The following is a 16,781-nucleotide window of genomic DNA, read 5'->3' as shown; positions in this document are numbered from 1 at the left end:
GACTAACCAGGGGAGGGGCACGAGGAAGTTCTGGCTAATGTGTTCAGGAGCTTTGATAGACCAGGAGAGCCAAAGGCCTAGATCATCCTGCAGGCTTCCTGAAGGTATTAAAAATGATCGTAGCAAAGCAACTTTCCCCCAGAAATTCAAATAAAAACTAAATACCGCAGTCATTGAAAATCTGAAATAGCAACTCAAAATCTTGAAAATACCCAGCAGGTTAGGCAGCATCGGTGGAGAGAGAGAAACAGAGTTAATGTTGCAGATCGGCGACCTTTTATCAGAAGTCACTGATCTGAAACATTAACCCTGTTTCTCTCTCCGAGGCTGATGGCCAGGATTCACTGGGCCTGCTAGCCCCTGGTGGGAATCCCAACCCCTCGTTAAATCAAGCATCAGGCCTAAAACGGGATTCTTAGCAGACAACAAATTGGTCGCGATAATCCCAGACCACCCTGTCCGCCCTGATTAGGTTCCCACCCAGAAATATTCACAAATGTTAATAAACACATAATTAGTGGGCTGGAAGCCTGATTCAGCGGTCTCCCGCGATGCAGCCACCATCTTCCAATCCCCACCGCCCCATCACCCCGCCCCCCCCGCCCCCCCCCCCCCCCCCCCGTGAAACCTAACTGCAATGTATATAAACATTTAGCCTTTGATTTGTTGTATACTTTACAAGGTTTAACTTCCTCTTTTCTACCCGCAATGTTTACAAAGCACTCGAGTTGCATTCAAGCATGAAGCGAAAGAGAAACAACAAAGCCCTTTGCCATTAGGTAGGTAATCCATATCTGCCAATCAAACCATTTCGAGGGGGGTAGACACCTTCCAATGTTAAGAAAGGGTACTCCCCAGTGAAACTGACCATCAAAGCACATTTCCCGAGAAATCCTGACAGGTCATTTCTATAAGAGCACTTAAAAGAGGGTTTTTTTAACACCTGGGCCAATCCCGATTGTGGAATGGAGTGCTGCAGTGATCTTGAAGGCTTCCAGATGTCCAAGGGACATTTATGTCAAAGTGACCAGGGCACTTCAAAGGTTTCAGAGGACAGAGGCAATAATGAATATCTTACTGCAGAACGGTGTCTGAATTCACCATCCAAAAACTGAACAACATCTTTCCCAGGGCAACAAGGACAAATTCAATCACTAGACTCCCCGCCACCCCCCCGCCCCCATCCCGAGGGAAGATTCCGGAGGTCAAGATTCCCTTCCCCCAGGCCGAGCCTACCCATCCACTCCCCAGGTCTCTTGGGGGACTTTCCCTCTACAGCCTGGCAGCAGCTGAGGGGAACATGTGCACACCACTTACCTCCTTGCTTTCCCTCTGCATATAAGCTGTCAGGTCAGGGTGACACTGCCAGGGTGCCAGGGGCAGTTCAAGGTTGGCACTGGGGACCTGAGGGTATCCCTGAGGTGGGGGTTGCTCAGACAGATCTTGGGAGGGGGCCTGAAGAGGGACCTGAGGGAGTTCCTGAGCAGACACCATCTGGCGGCAGTTGAGGCCTCATGCCGGGGATGGGGCATGGAGGGGAGTGGTTCGGGTCATCTTCATGCCTATATGGTGTGTTGGGGGGGGGGGGGAGGGGGTGACCTGTTTCTTCAGTGGTGGGGGAAAGGATGCCCCTCTGTGCTGAGGGGTTGCAGGTGCTCCTCTTGTCAGTGGGGGTCATCATGTCTGTTGTGAGGGGAAGGGGGGTTGCTGTCTGTCAGCATTGAGATTGGGGCACCCTTTCTCCATAGAGCCAGGCTGGCCAGTGTGAATCCTGGGATGCATAAATTTTAAATTCCGAAGGTGGGAGAATCCCACCTGAAAGGTGCTGCATACACCAACAGGGAAAACTCTGGGTTCACTCAGGGTGAATTGTAGCTGATGTCTGATCTATGGAGGACTTCCAGTAATTGTTGTGTCCAACTCCTAGTGAACGTGATGCTGCCCATTAGGTACATTAGGTAAAAGAATAACAGTATAGTGTCTGGCATCAAAAGATTGGGCAGTACAGGGTTAACTTTGCAAAGCTCCCCTCCCAGGATTGAGTCTCCCTGGATATGAACACTGGTTGCAAATCAATCCCAATCTTCGATCTGCACTTATTTTTAACCTGCAATAAGCATTCAAAATGGCCTTGAGCCAGGCAGAGTTGCAACAAGACTCTGGCAGGGAAATTGATTCAGTGGACCCGACCTCCATTTATTTCAGAGCCATTGAAATTAGTGTAAGTCATAGCTCAGCGGTAGCACCCTCACCCTGGAGATAGAGGTCATGGGTTCAAGTCCCACTCCAGAGACCTGTACACGAAACCTAGACTGGGCTGCACTGCCAGAGGTGCCGTCTTTCCAAGACGTTTAACCAAAGCCCTTCCAGCCCTCTCAGACAGAGGTCAAAGAACCCATGAAGAGCAGGGCGAATCTCTTTGTTGTCCAGGCCGATATTTATTCTTCAACCAACATCATTAAATCCGATTACCTGGTCAATATCATATTGCTGTTTGCGGGACCATGTTGTGTGACTGTGACATTTCCTATATGAAAACAGTGACAAGACATCAAGAGCAGTCAAACAATTTGGGACATTTTAATTTGACGAAAGGCAGTAAGTAGGGCCAATTCTTTCTTTTCTTAATTATCGTACTGAGGACTTGAAGACAGTCAAAGCATTTTGTGTTGTTGTTTAGAACTGAACAGCAAGCTGAAACTATAATGGATGGCTTGTAAATTGTGTAACTCAGAGGATAGGGGACCACAACAAACAGAAGCATCGGTTTGTCTGTGCGGGCCCACCACCTTGCTTTGATTGGGTATTTGCTGTCGACGGGGCTTTGAGTGTGTAAACTCAGCATTTCTCAACAAGAATGTGGTTCTCCTGCTTGATCACTTAATCAGCACCACGGCCAGCTCCAGGTACTTAACCGAACGTTAGTAAATAAAATCAGCTGGCTCCCTGCCTTCAGGACCCTGCAAAATGCCAAGAACCCGCAAATTCTTCTGGCAGCAGTGGTTATCGAGATAGTGAGGCTTTCAGCAGAGCAGCTGGGTGACCTTCTGTACTGGTGGAGGTCCTTCCTTTAGGGTCAGAGTTCTAACCAAACCCCTGCCCTCCCCACCACCACCACCACCTGCCCTCTCAGGTGAACGTTAAAGATCCCTCGCACTCTTTTGAAGATGAGCAGGGGGAGATCTCCCTGGTGGCTTGGCCAGTAGTTATCCCTCGAGCAATATTACGGAGACAGATTATCGAATCATTGGGCAGAATTTTACGACTATTCCCATCAGCGGGAATTTCCATTCCCGCTGAAGTCAACGGACATTTGAATGGCTCACTGTGTTTTACAGCCCTACCCCCGTGGTAAAATTTCACCCGTTATTACATTGCTGTTTGTGGGAACCTGCTGTGCATAACTTGGCGAGTTTCATATATAGGTGCATGCAATAATGTAGCCTATGTGCCACATGGTGCTGTTCTAGGATTCAATATTAAGCTTTCAGCTGCTACATGGTAACAAATATCTCTGCCTATATCTTTTCTCTGTGTTTTAAATCTGGCTGAATTAACCAAAGGCCTTCAAAAAGCTTGCCACATTATATTCGTATCCCTTTGCCTAGCAGGGTGTGTGCTAATATCTGTTTACCCCCCACCCCTCCTTTGGTTCATTCTTATCATCAAACAGAAATCCAAAGTTAGATCTTCAAAAAGGAGGCCAATATTTATGATAATTCCTTTGACATCTCACTACTTACAGTTCAACAACTAGGCATAACTAATTTCTCATACAAAAAGTGAAGGAACACTTGCATTCAGAGGGAATCTTGCTTATTGCAACTCCGAAATGTCAATGTATTATTCAGTGAGTTATTACAATTAGATATAATTACAGCCATTTTGTGCATCACAAGATGCAATGAGAACAGTAATCAATTTGACGGTTGTTGTTGGTTAATAGAGGAAGATAGGTCATGAAACCAGTGGACCCTTTTGCTCTCCCTCATATACTATGAGATCTTTAATGTCAACAGAAATCGCGTGAGCAGGTCCGTAAAAGATGGCAATTCCAATAACACAACGCTCCGTCAGCAACACACCTAATTCTGGGCTTGTAACCGGGCTCGAACCCACATAGGGTGGTACGGTGGCACAGTAATTAGCAATGTGGTGCAGTGTCAGTCTGAGAAACTGCTGCCTCGCAGCACCAGGGACCAGGGTTCGAATCCAGCCTCGGCTCACTGTCCGTGTGGAGTTTGCACATTCTCCCCACGTCTGCGTAGGTTTCCTCTGGGTGCTCCAGTTTCCTCCGGGTGCTCCAGTTTCCTCCCACACTCCAAAGTTTGATTGGCCATGGTAAATTGCCCCTTAGTGTCAGGGGGACTAGCAGGACAAACACATTGGATTACGGGGATAGGGCCTGGGTGGAATTGTGGTCGGTGCAGACTCGATGGGCCAAAAGGCATTGTATAGATTCTATGTTTTGGTGTCAAAGTAAAAGTTGTGATGTAAGTCTGTCAAATGCAAGAGCTAAATTTGCTAGAATGCTCTCCCTTGTCACAAGAAAGAAGGAGAGGAGACTGAACCGATTTCAGGTCAGCCACCTCTCAATGGAAAACCTGCAACGACAGGTCTTTACCTCTTGAATGCCTCAGATTTTCTTCTTCACAGCCCTAATGGAAGTCTGTTTCAAGTGTTCATCGCTCTTTTTGTGAAATTAATCTTTCCCAATGTGAATCCTTCATTTTAATGGGTAGAATTTTCCTGCCCCATTGCAGTGGGCTCCCCCATGGTGGATGTGGCGAGCTATTCAAATGTTATTGGTTGGCAGGGCTGGAGGATTCCATCGGCAAGAGGCGCCAAAAAATTCCGGCCTACGATTTTGACCCTCACCCCTTTGACCTATTTCCAATTAAACCAAAAAAGCAATGCTCCAATTCTCCTTTCTATCCCTTTTAATATTTTCATGCTTGCATAGGAAGTTCTTTCAAGGCTAAAAAGCCCTTTCATTATATGGAAATATCAAAGATTATTGGCCTGACACTGCACCACAGTGTCCAAGTCGGGTCACTACCTCAGAGCTGCTCTGAATCAGTTTCTTGGATCGCTCTGTCAAGGTTTGTTTTGAATCTTTGAAAATTCCTGCCAGTTACAGCAGTGGGAGCCAAATGGTCAGGGATGTTTCTACTGTTCAAGATGGTTAGAGTTCGTTTTGAACCATTTAAATTTAAGAAGTTCCCAAGGATTGGGTTTATTTTCACAAACACACATCCCCTCCTGCGCCTAGCCAAGATGATGTGGAGATGCCGACGTTGGACTGGGGTAAACACAGTAAGAAGTCTCACGACACCAGGTTAAAGTCCAACAGGTTTATTTGGTAGCAAAAGCCACTTGCTTTCGGAGCGCTGCCCCTTCGTCAGGTAAGTGGGAGTTCTGTTCACAAACAGGGCATAAACAAGACACAAACAATTTACAAAATAATGGTTGGAATACAAGTCTTTACAGCTAATCAAGTCTTAAAGGTACAGACAATGTGAGTGGAGAGAGCGTTAAGCACAGGTTAAAGAGATGTGTATTGTCTCCAGACAGGACAGTTAGTGAGATTTTGCAAGCTCAGGCAAGTCGTGGGGGTTACAGGTAGTGTGACATGAACCCAAGATCCCGGTTGAGGCCGTCCTCATGTGTGCGGAACTTGGCTATCAGTCTCTGCTCAGCGACTCTGCGTTGTCATGTGTCGTGAAGGCCGCCTTGGAGAACGCTTACCCAAAAATCAGAGGCCGAATGCCCGTGACTGCTGAAGTGTTCCCCAACAGGAAGAGAACACTTTTGCCTGGTGATTGTCGAGCGGTGTTCATTCATCCGTTGCCGTAGCGTCAGCATGGTTTCCCCAATGTACCATGCCTCGGGACATCCTTTCCTGCAGCGTATCAGATAGACAACGTTGGCCGAGTTGCAAGAGTATGTACCGTGTACCTGGTGGATGGTGTTCTCACGTGAGATGATGGCATCCGTGTCGATGATCCGGCACGTCTTGCAGAGGTTGCTGTGGCAGGGTTGTGTGGTGTCGTGGTCACTGTTCTCCTGAAGGCTGGGTAGTTTGCTGCGGACAATGGTCTGTTTGAGGTTGTGCAGTTGTTTGAAGGCAAGTAGTGGGGGTGTGGGGATGGCCTTGGCGAGATGTTAGTCTTCATCAATGACATCGACACGGATGCCATCATCTCACGTGAGAACACCATCCACCAGGTACACGGTACATACTCTTGCAACTCGGCCAATGTTGTCTACCTGATATGCTGCAGGAAAGGATGTCCCGAGGCATGGTACATTGGGGAGACCATGCAGACACTGCGACAATGGATGAATGAACACCGCTCGACAATCACCAGGCAAGACTGTTCTCTTCCTGTTGGGGAACACTTCAGCGGTCACGGGCATTCGGCCTCTGATCTTCGGGTAAGTGTTCTCCAAGGCAGCCTTCACGACACATGACAACGCAGAGTCACTGAGTAGAGACTGATAGCCAAGTTCCGCACACATGAGGACGGCCTCAACCAGGATCTTGGGTTCATGTCACACTATCTGTAATTCCCAGTGACTTGCCTGGGCTTGCAAAATCTCACTAACTGTCCTGTCTGGAGACAATACACATCTCTTTAACCTGTGCTTAACGCTCTCTCCACTCACATTGTCTGTACCTTTAAGACGTGATTACCTGTAAAGACTCGCATTCCAACCATTATTTTGTAAATTGAGTTTGTGTCTTTGTATGCCCTGTTTATGAATAGAACTCCCACTCACCTGATGAAGGAGCAGCGCTCTGAAAGCTAGTGGCTTTTGCTACCAAATAAACCTGTTGGACTTTAACCTGGTGTTGTGAGACTTCTTACTGTGCCTAACCAAGATGGCGATTGATTGGTCGAGGTCAAGAGAGTCATCCGTCCCGACTGTTTGCCCTTCTCCCACGGATATGTTCCTGGAAAGGAAGCAAGTGGTGTCTGCCAATGCCATCAAGGCCTCCTGTGCCCAGTGAGCACCAAGGGGGACTGGGGTATTTTACCGACCCCTTTAATCACATTTTGTTTTGTTGTTTTAAGTTTTCTTTGAGATTCTGTTGACTTTGATGCATTATCCCTTTAAGGAACTGCATTTTGAATTTATGCCACAGTTTGTTGATTTAATTCATTTGGGTTAATGAAAAGAAGCACACATACTCCTAGACAGCATGCAGTAAAAATCTGGTCCTCTGCTGGGCCACCTTTATTCTCTGGTTTTTCTCATCTCGCTATGGTTTATTTTTTTTACTCTTTTACGGGACATGGGCATCACTGGCTGGCCAGCATTTATTGCCCATCCCTAATTGCCCTTGGAGGCAGTTGAGAGTCAACCACATTTCTGTGGCTCTGGAGTGACATGTAGGCAAGACCAGATAAAGATGGCAGATTTCCTTCCCTAAAGGACATTAGTGAAGCAGATGGGTTTTTCCGACAATGGTTTCATGATCATCAGTAGATTCTTAATTCCAAATTTTTAAACTTAAATTCGAATTCCACCAACTGCTGTGGCGAGATTCAAACCCGGGGCCCCAGAACATTAGCTGAGTTTCTGGATTAATAATCTAGCGATTATACCATCATCTCCTCAATATATTAATATTGTTGACATACTTTCCATTATGAATGAGTGTGATGCTCTTATCTCTCTGAACAACAACAACTTGTATTTATATCTCAGCTTTATATAGCACCCTGAGACTCATGTCTCAGGGTGCTTGACAGAGATATTATGAAACAAAATACGACTCTGAGTTTCATAAGAAGATGATCAAAAGCTTAGTCAAAGTTATATCCTTTACGGAGCATTTAAAAGGGAAAAAAACAAGGTGGAGCTAAAGGTGTGGCCACCAAGGGTGAAGTGATTAAAACTGAAGATGCAAAGGAAGTTGCGATTTGAGGAGCGCAGATATCTTGGAGGGTTATAGGGCTGGAGAAATAGGGACCTTTCAAGCCACGAAGGGATTTGAAAACAAGAATGAGAATTTTTTTTTAAGATGAGGTCTTGCTTAACCGAGAGCCAGTGAAGGTCAATGAGCACAGTGGGTGATAGAATCATAGAATCCCTACAGTGCAGTAGGAGGCCATTCGGCCCATCAAGTCTGCACCGACCACAATCCCACCCAGGCCCTATTCCCATAATCCCGCATATTTATTCTGCTTATCTCCCTGACACTAGGGTCAATTTAGCATTGCAAATCCACCTAACCCGCACATCTTTAGACTGTGGGAGGAAACCAGAGCACCCGGAGGAAACCCACGCAGACACGGGGAGAACGTGCAACTCCACACAGCCAGTGACCCGAGGCTGGGTCCCTGGCGCTGTGAGGCAGCAGTGCTAACCACTGTGCCACCGTGCTGCTCCAAATAGTTGAACATCATTTACTGCAAGTTAAGACAGAGTTTTGGATGAACTCAAGATTAGGGAGAGTAGAATACGGGAGGAGAGTGAGGAGGGCATTAGAATCGTCAAGTCTTGAGGTAACAAAGGCAGGGATGAAAGGCTGAAATCCCAAATATGCCATCTTTAGTCGCCTGCTCCATCCTATTTCGAATTGAAGATTCATTGCACCAACTCAAACTCACTTTTTCACAGGACATCAAAGCTCTGAAGCTTCTTGCTTCTCACGTTCATCTACAGACAGATTCTGCTTCAACCCTTGTAGGATCCTACCCACTTCAGCCTCAGTAATGTGATGCACTCATAGATACAGCTCTTCACCTCAGCTTCTCAATCTAACCAAATGTTCACCTTGCTTCATCAGGCTGCCCTGATCCACAGCCATCCCACAGTCTTGCCACCCTCATTTTCACACAATAGCTTTTCAGTTTATCAACCAAACAATGTAGACTAGCCCCTGGTTATGGAAACGGCCCAATTTTTATTTCAATAATGGAGTTGGCAACTTTATAACTGGGCTTCAAGTTGAATGCCTGCCCCGCTGTCATTCCCGAGCACTCTGGTAATCTGGTAGCCATGTACCAAATAAATTTAATACAAACTGTCTTAGATGGAGCAGAATGAGCAATAAATACTGGCCCAGCCAGGAATGCCCACATCACATGAAAGAATAAAAATATGCCTCAGATACCACCTCAATGGATTCCAAAGATGTGTAGGTTAGGTGGATTGGCCATGCCAAATTGCCCTTTATTGTCCAAAGATGTGCAGGTTATATTGGATGGATTAGTCATGGGGATAGGGCAGAGGGGATGGGCCTGGGTTAAAATGCTCTTTTGGAGGGTCGGAGCAGACTCAATGAGCCAAAGAGCCTCCTTCTGCACTATAGGGATTCCATGATGAATCTTTTGACGGACTGTGTGGAAGGGGATTCCTAACCAGCTATTAAGATTTATAGGCAGAATGCAGTCTTTCGGAGGACAAGGAATCAGTAAAAAGTTAAATGATTATTGGGCAAGCTAACACAAACAGCTTACACATATGTGAATGCAGCAAAGGAATCAAAATAAGTAATTATGATTTTTAAATATATATGCTGATATTTTTAATGTATTTCAGTGTATTGTACATTTTAGTCAAGTAAAGTTACCGAAAGGCACGGTGGTAGAAGTCAATAGTTTAAAGCCAAAGGCCTGGGAACAGGTTAGTCAGCAAATCTTATCGGGTGGAATTCCTAAGAGAGGACGTAATATGTAACATTAATGAATAGATGCACTCACTGCCCAGACACAGGATAGATATGACCCTGGACACAGGAACACATGTCTATTCAACTTGGCAGTGAGTCGGTGGGAATTTCCATGTTGACTTTGCGCTAGCGTCTGCCATTACCAAGTGACAGTGATGCAGTTCATGCCAAGAGGGGAGGCTACGTCCAGAATCAGTTGGACGAATAAGATATTACCATGCTATTAAGTATCTTATGGTTGGTTGAGGTACTTGACAGAGATTTGTATTAATGTATAGCTGTTAAATGGAATGAATTTTAAGCGAATGAAAGGCAGAATTATTGATCATGAAAAAGTATAATTGATCTGTATTTGACTCTGTACTACAGATCTTCCAGAGAGGTTCTGTCACTCTGTTCATAGAGCTATTTAACCCATGGTGAGACTACAGTCAGCTGTATGTTTGTATTGTCTTGTTTTATGTTTTATGTTAAATAAATTTGTTACATCTTTTACACTGAGATATTTGCCTTGCGAGTTTTGAATTGTCTTAGTTTAATACACAATTGGCCACCTCTTGAAATTTCCCCACAACAGGCTGAAACACTTGCATTTTGAGAATCAGGTTGAAATTCGGCCCAGACCAGTCAGAGAGAGCTTCCTCTCTTCTGCTGAGAGATTCTTTTTAAAAACTGCCACGGTTTGGAGGGGGTCGTGAGGATGGACAAGGTGAGAAATGGAAATTTCACACCACTGCTTTTCTGGAATGAAGGCCAAGTCATATTGTTTCAGCTCTTTTACTTTTAGAACATTCTGCACTTCATTTGGAAGTACTTAATGCTGAACAAGTTGCAGTTGCCAACAATGACAAATGTTGAACTGTAATACGCGCAGTGGTCTATCAAATACATTGGCCAAGAAAAGCACAGGGATTCCTACCTTTCTGGAGAGTCTGGGTCAAAACATGTTTTCCTCACGTCTGTAATCGTGGGATCGCAGCAGTCGCCGTCGTCAAAGTCATCCAGGATATTGTTACATTCCATGTTGCAGACCCCATCCCTCCTCTTCCAAACATAGCACCTCCCCAGGAAGCGGCAGTCCCCTCCGTCGTACCCCGTTAAGGGGTGGTCGCACTCGGGGTCACAGTGGTCATTCCCGATCTTGCTCTTCTCACAGTTGACCAGAATGATTCGGTTCCGAATGGTGGTGTTCAGGACCTCAGTGACGGTGAGGTCCCACGTTATGTTGTACCTGCTGAAGGCCCGGTTCAGGGCCTGGTGCTGGAGCTCGATCTGCTGCTTCGAGACGGTGGGGTTCAGCCGACTATCGTCGTGAACGTTGATCACTTGGTAGCGGATCAGCTTCTCATCCCGAAGGGGCCAGTAGTTGTTGTAGTTCTTGATGATGTCAACATTGTCACAAACGGTCAGTCCACATGGCGGAGGGATGAAAGGAGAGGCCAGTTTAGGCCCTGGCAGAAACATCACTTCCCAGCTAGGGTAATGACTGTCCTTCTCTGGTATCCACTCATCTTCCATTTTAGAGAAGTCTGTATTTAAGACCAAAAAGGAATCTCCCGCGTGGATACCGCGACGATAACTCTGCATTAATTCTCCTTGAGACTTTGCAGTTTTCCACAAAGCGAAGCTCGCCAGGTAACCGCGGAAACTGTGTCCATCTGCGGAGCTGTCCCCCCCAATCAGCAATGTCCGACAGGAACTCATAAAGGTGCTGTGCAGATCGCCCAGCTGTCCGGTACTCGCACCAACTCTGGCCCCGTTCACGTACAGCTTCATCTCCCGGCCATCGTAAGAGGCAGCCAGGTGAGTCCAGGCGTTAGCATGGTAACGGCGATGGGCAAAAACCGTGGTGGCATTCCTGGCTCGGTCTGTGCGGAGAGAGAAGAAGAAACGGGGATCCTTCCTTCCAGAATATTCTACCGATTGAATGCCAATCATCCAGCCCTTCTCACTGAGCGAATAGGAGCAGTTATCAAAAATCCCTGCAAGAAAAGAGAAAAATAAAACTAACATCCCACATGCTGATGTTGTGAATTTGATCAGAATCACAGAATCATAGAATCCCTACAGTGCAGAAGGAGGCCATTCAGCTCATCAAGCCTGCAGCAACAACAATCCCACCCAGGCCCTATCTCTGTAACCCCACCAATTTATCCTGCTGGTCCCCCTAACACTAAGGGGCAATTTAACATGGCCAATGCACCTAGCCCACACATCTTTGGACTGTGGGAGGAAACCAGAGGAAGCCCATGCAGACACGGGGAGAACGTGAAAACTCCACACAGACAGTCACCAAAGGCTGGAATAGAACCCGGGTTCCTGGTGCTGTGAGGCAGCAGTGCCAACCACTGTGCCGTCGTGCCATCCAGCAGTAGAATGTGTGGCTGGCGACCAATCCACTCCTATATGGAAAGAACTTGCATTTACATAGCAACTTTCACAATTTTAAAGTGCTTTTCAGAGTGTAATCACTGTTTATAATGTTGGAAATGCAGCAGCCAGTTTTGCACACAGAAAACTCCCTCAACAACAGTGGCCAGATAATGGGCGGGGATACTCTCTCTCCCCCCTCCCCCCTCCCCCGCACTCTCCCCCTCCTCCCTGGAACCCACCCTTCCCCCCACCACTCACTCCCGGCATGTTTTCCAGTGGCGGAGGTGGCACACTATTGGCCACTGGCAGGATCTTCTGGTCCATCGATATCGATAGCATTTTGCACGTCTTGCCCATCCCACCATGGAGTGTTGACCGAAAGATCCCACCAATAGGAGGTGCTGGAAAATCCCACATAGTGTGTTTTATTTACATCAATGGAGGGAGAAGTATTGACAGGGTGCCAATAGGGGGGACCTATTGACAGGGGTGGGGGGAGTCCCTGTACCCTTCTTTAAATGGAGCCCGAGTGATCTCTACTGTGCATCTGTGAGGACCCACACATCCTGAGCTTAAGGTCACATTGAAAAGACGGCACCTATGACAGTGTAGCACTCCCCCTATTGACTCAGAGGCAGGAGTGCTACCACTGAGCCATAATTGACACACACAACTATACGAGAGATGCAAGGCCGTCAATGTGTGATTTTTGGCCTAAATCCACAGCAGAATAATTGTTTTGCCCTTCCAAATTCAGTGAGTGAGAGCGGTTTGTAATGAGTAAAAATAGGTTAGAAAAACTAAAGATAGACATGAGTGATAGTAAGGATGGAAATAATTTGAGATTATTCATTACAAGCAACCCCGATGCTACAGAGCATGAAAGTGTGAAGATTCCTTGATAACAGAGTGTAAACAGTACAAACACACTAAATGAGTTCAGTAACAGCACAACAGCTAACATTGATGGAGCATTTTCAATGCAGAAAAACATCCCAGGAGACAAAAGCACAATCAAACAAAATAAACAATGCTGAGCTAAAGAAGCAGATATTCGGAGGAAGCTGGGGCAAAGAGGTCAATTTTAAGGAAGTTTTAAATACATAAGTGGAGAGGCTGCTGCAATTCCATACTGTTCAGACCACAGCTATCATTCTAATCGTCTAATTCTTGGAAAGATATTCAAAGAACAAAGAACAGTACAGCACAGGAAACAGGCCCTTCGGCCCTCCAAGCCTGTGCCGCTCCTTGGTCCAACTAGACCAATCGTTTGTATCCCTCCATTCCCAGGCTGCTCATGTGACTATCCAGGTAAGTCTTAAACGATGTCAGCATGTCTGCCTCCACCACCCTACTTGGCAGCGCATTCCAGGCCCCCACCACCCTCTGTGTAAAAAACGTCCCTCTGATATCTGAGTTATACTTCGCCCCTCTCAGCTTGAGCCCGTGACCCCTCGTGATCGTCACCTCCAACCTGGGAAAAAGCTTCCCACTGTTCACCCTATCTATACCCTTCATAATCTTGTACACCTCTATTAGATCTCCCCTCATTCTCCGTCTTTCCAGGGAGAACAACCCCAGTTTACCCAATCTCTCCTCATAGCTAAGACCCTCCATACCAGGCAACATCCTGGTACACCTTCTCTGCACTCTCTCTAACGCCTCCATGTCCTTCTGGTAGTGCAGCGACCAGAACTGGACGCAGTACTCCAAATGTGGCCTAACCAGCGTTCTATACAGCTGCATCATCAGACTCCAGCTTTTATACTCTATACCCCGTCCTATAAAGGCAAGCATACCATATGCCTTCTTCACCACCTTCTCCACCTGTGTTGCCACCTTCAAGGATTTGTGGACTTGCACACCTAGGTCCCTCTGTGTTTCTATACTCCTGATGACTCTACCATTTATTGTATAACTCCTCCCTACATTATTTCTTACTTACTTGTTCCCCAACTCTCTCACACTCTCTGTGTCACTAACTTTCTCTGCTACTTATTCCCCACCTCACTCACTGTGAATGGAAATGTAGGGAGAGATATTCGGAGGAAGCTGGGGCAAAGAGGTCAGTTTTATCTCCTCCCTACATTACTCCTGCTGCTCAGAAGACGCAGAGAGCAGTGCACAATGATTACAAACATCGGGAATTAAAGTTCCACGGAAAGGTTAAGGAAGTCGCTCTTGTTCTCATTGGAAAAGAGGAGACTTGAGGTGACTGGAGTGAAGCTTTCAAGGTTCCATGTTGTGATATGATGACATATATCTTGAAGGCAGCATATCTTAAACTGTTGTCAATCATTAAAAACACTGAGAAAGGGTAAGATATATAGCATATATGTAAGCAGCAGTGATCGCAATCAGAAATGGGTCCCATAGCCTCCCAGTGAATATTTCCTGTATATAGCAGTTTCTTCAAATAACGAACCAACATTATTGTTTCACCAATCCTAAATGTGATTGGTACATTTATGTTGAAAAAGCACTACATTAATGAAGAACTTTGGTCCGAATTGCCATCTTTGGTGATGGGTTTGAACATCGTAGGACAGAATGTAAAAATGAAATGATTGAGAGAGGAAAATGGGGCTGGGTATTTCCATTCACAGTGAGTGAGGTGGGGAATAAGTAGCAGAGAAAGTTAGTGACACAGAGAGTGTGAGAGAGTTGGGGAACAAGTAAGTCAGTGACACAGAGAGTGCGAATGGTTCATGAGATAATATTTTTGGAGCAAAGTGGCTGGAGGAATGTGCGAAGTCGGGAGCACTGAAATCGGAAGAATTGAAGACTTGTTTGGGTCAATTGAGTGTTTTTATTTACAAAACCTTAATTGAACAAGATTGAAAAAGATAGTGTCTTGAGTTTCAACTCTCCCAAGATATCCAGTGTGAAGATGGTTCTCAGGAAAGCTCTTCAAATGAACCATTTTATTCGAGTGCTAGCATTGCCAACTCTTTAGTTAGATGGTTTTAAATCCCATTCTCAGGTATGAGCTGATATCAAAGTTAATTTTGCCATGCAGTGGTAAGGGGATTGTTGTGACTGCAGTGCTCTTGTCCAGTGGAAACATTAAGCTGAGGGGTTCAGTGACATTAAAGGTTCTGTGGCTCACTGAAGAGCAGAAACTTCAACATTTCCCCTGTAGTCCAAACAGATTTATTTCACTTCTGTTAGTGGGAACTGCTCAAGAACTGAATCGCTGTTCACACTGGCAGATGCTGCAGTCACAGTCACTGCGTAATGTACTGGGCCCTTCTGAGATGAAAAGGTGCACCATAAATCCAAGGCATGTGTACTTTCGCCACATACCTCAAACAGATTTGAATACAAGTTATCTGACCTCTGTGCATCATTGTGGAAAGGCTGCATTTGACATGGGACCGCAGCTCTGTAGAGAGACTAGAGAAACTGGTCTTGTTTTGCTTAGAACAAAGAAGGTTAAGTTGACATTTAATGGACGTGATTTTCCTGCCCCATTACGCTGGTCGAGTAGTGTAGCAGGGTAGGAAATGTCAGCAGGAGGCCAATAACAGGAACCGCAACCAGTGTCCGGCCGGTTGCGATCTTCCCAAGCCATTATTTATGACGGAGAACAGCACGAGACTGCTTTGAATATTTATATCCAAATTTGCATCTGTTCAGTATGTCCAGGGTGCAATTGTCCGGGCTCACTTAGGTTTCCGACCTCACCGGTGAAGACTCCCACCAGCAGGGACCATAGATGGTCCCCAGCAATGGGGACCTGACATGATGGCCTCGCTGGTGGGACTGCCCACTGGGCACCCTTGCACTGCCATCCTGGCACACTGACAGTGCCAACCAGGCACCGGGCAGTGCCAAAGGGGTGGGGCCTGAGGGGACAGGGCCTCACGGGGGGGCAGGGCCAGACTGTGTGGTGGGAGGTAGCAGGGGAGGGAAAGGAAGACCTCTGCAACCTGGAGGGAGTGGGGGGGCTGATGTGGGGCTGGCGATTGGGAGGCCGGGGCCAGCCATCAGAGGTCGGGGCCAGTGATCGGGAGGCCAGTGATTGGGGGGGATGGGTGCTTGGATATGGGGTGATCGGCGCATGCCCAATGGCATCCCTGAGCACTCTGCTGCTGGCCTCTCCAGCGGGCTTAGGCAGCAGAGCTAGAGATGCCGTGAGGTACGCAAATTTTTCTACACAACAAGTTGTTATGATCTGGAATCCATTGTCTTAAAGGACGGTGTGTGTAGATTTGATAGTAACTTTTAAGGAGAATTACATAAATACAGGAAGTGGGAAAATTTGCAGGGCTTTGAGGAAAGAGTAGGAGAGTGGGACTAATTGGATAATTCTTTCAGAGTCAGCAAATGAAGGAATGTTGGGCCAAATGGTCACCTTATGTGCTGCACCATTCAATGATCTGCAAGTTTGAACACATTACTGCCAGTAAGAGTTTGAGGTATCAGGTCAGCCTTGGAAAAGGGTGATTCCTGTACTCAAATTTGAAAATATGAGGTGAAACTCGAGGAGTTGATCTATGCTGTAGACACGATGACTCACAGACATCCTCAAGACGTTTTACTGGTGCTCAGCTGTGCATTAACCTGATAGCAAAGTGCAATTGGTTAAAGAGCAAAGCCATGTGGTACCAAATAACATCCCTGCTGCTGCTTCCCTTTAGTTGCCTGGATACGCAGCTGAGCTCCCTCCTCAGCATAATTAGCAGATGGTCACATGCAGTGGAGACAACCTTTGGCTTAT

At 46.4% G+C, this 16,781-nt stretch overlaps 1 protein-coding gene across 1 annotated transcript in view; it reads right to left on the bottom strand.

Moving 5' to 3' along the window:
• Window positions 1-16,781, bottom strand: part of pappa2 (pappalysin 2) — a 416,756-nt gene that overhangs the window by 351,231 nt on the left and 48,744 nt on the right. The window contains exon 2 of the mRNA XM_078219173.1: window positions 10,605-11,667. Coding sequence (XP_078075299.1) covers window positions 10,605-11,667 — 1,063 coding nt within the window. The remainder of the gene's footprint in view (window positions 1-10,604; window positions 11,668-16,781) is intronic.

The sequence above is a fragment of the Mustelus asterias genome, chromosome 8 (genome assembly GCF_964213995.1).
Source record: "Mustelus asterias chromosome 8, sMusAst1.hap1.1, whole genome shotgun sequence".
Lineage (NCBI taxonomy): Eukaryota > Metazoa > Chordata > Chondrichthyes > Carcharhiniformes > Triakidae > Mustelus > Mustelus asterias.
Note: the sequence above shows the minus strand (reverse complement) of the source record. Positions and strands in the feature narration are given on the sequence as shown.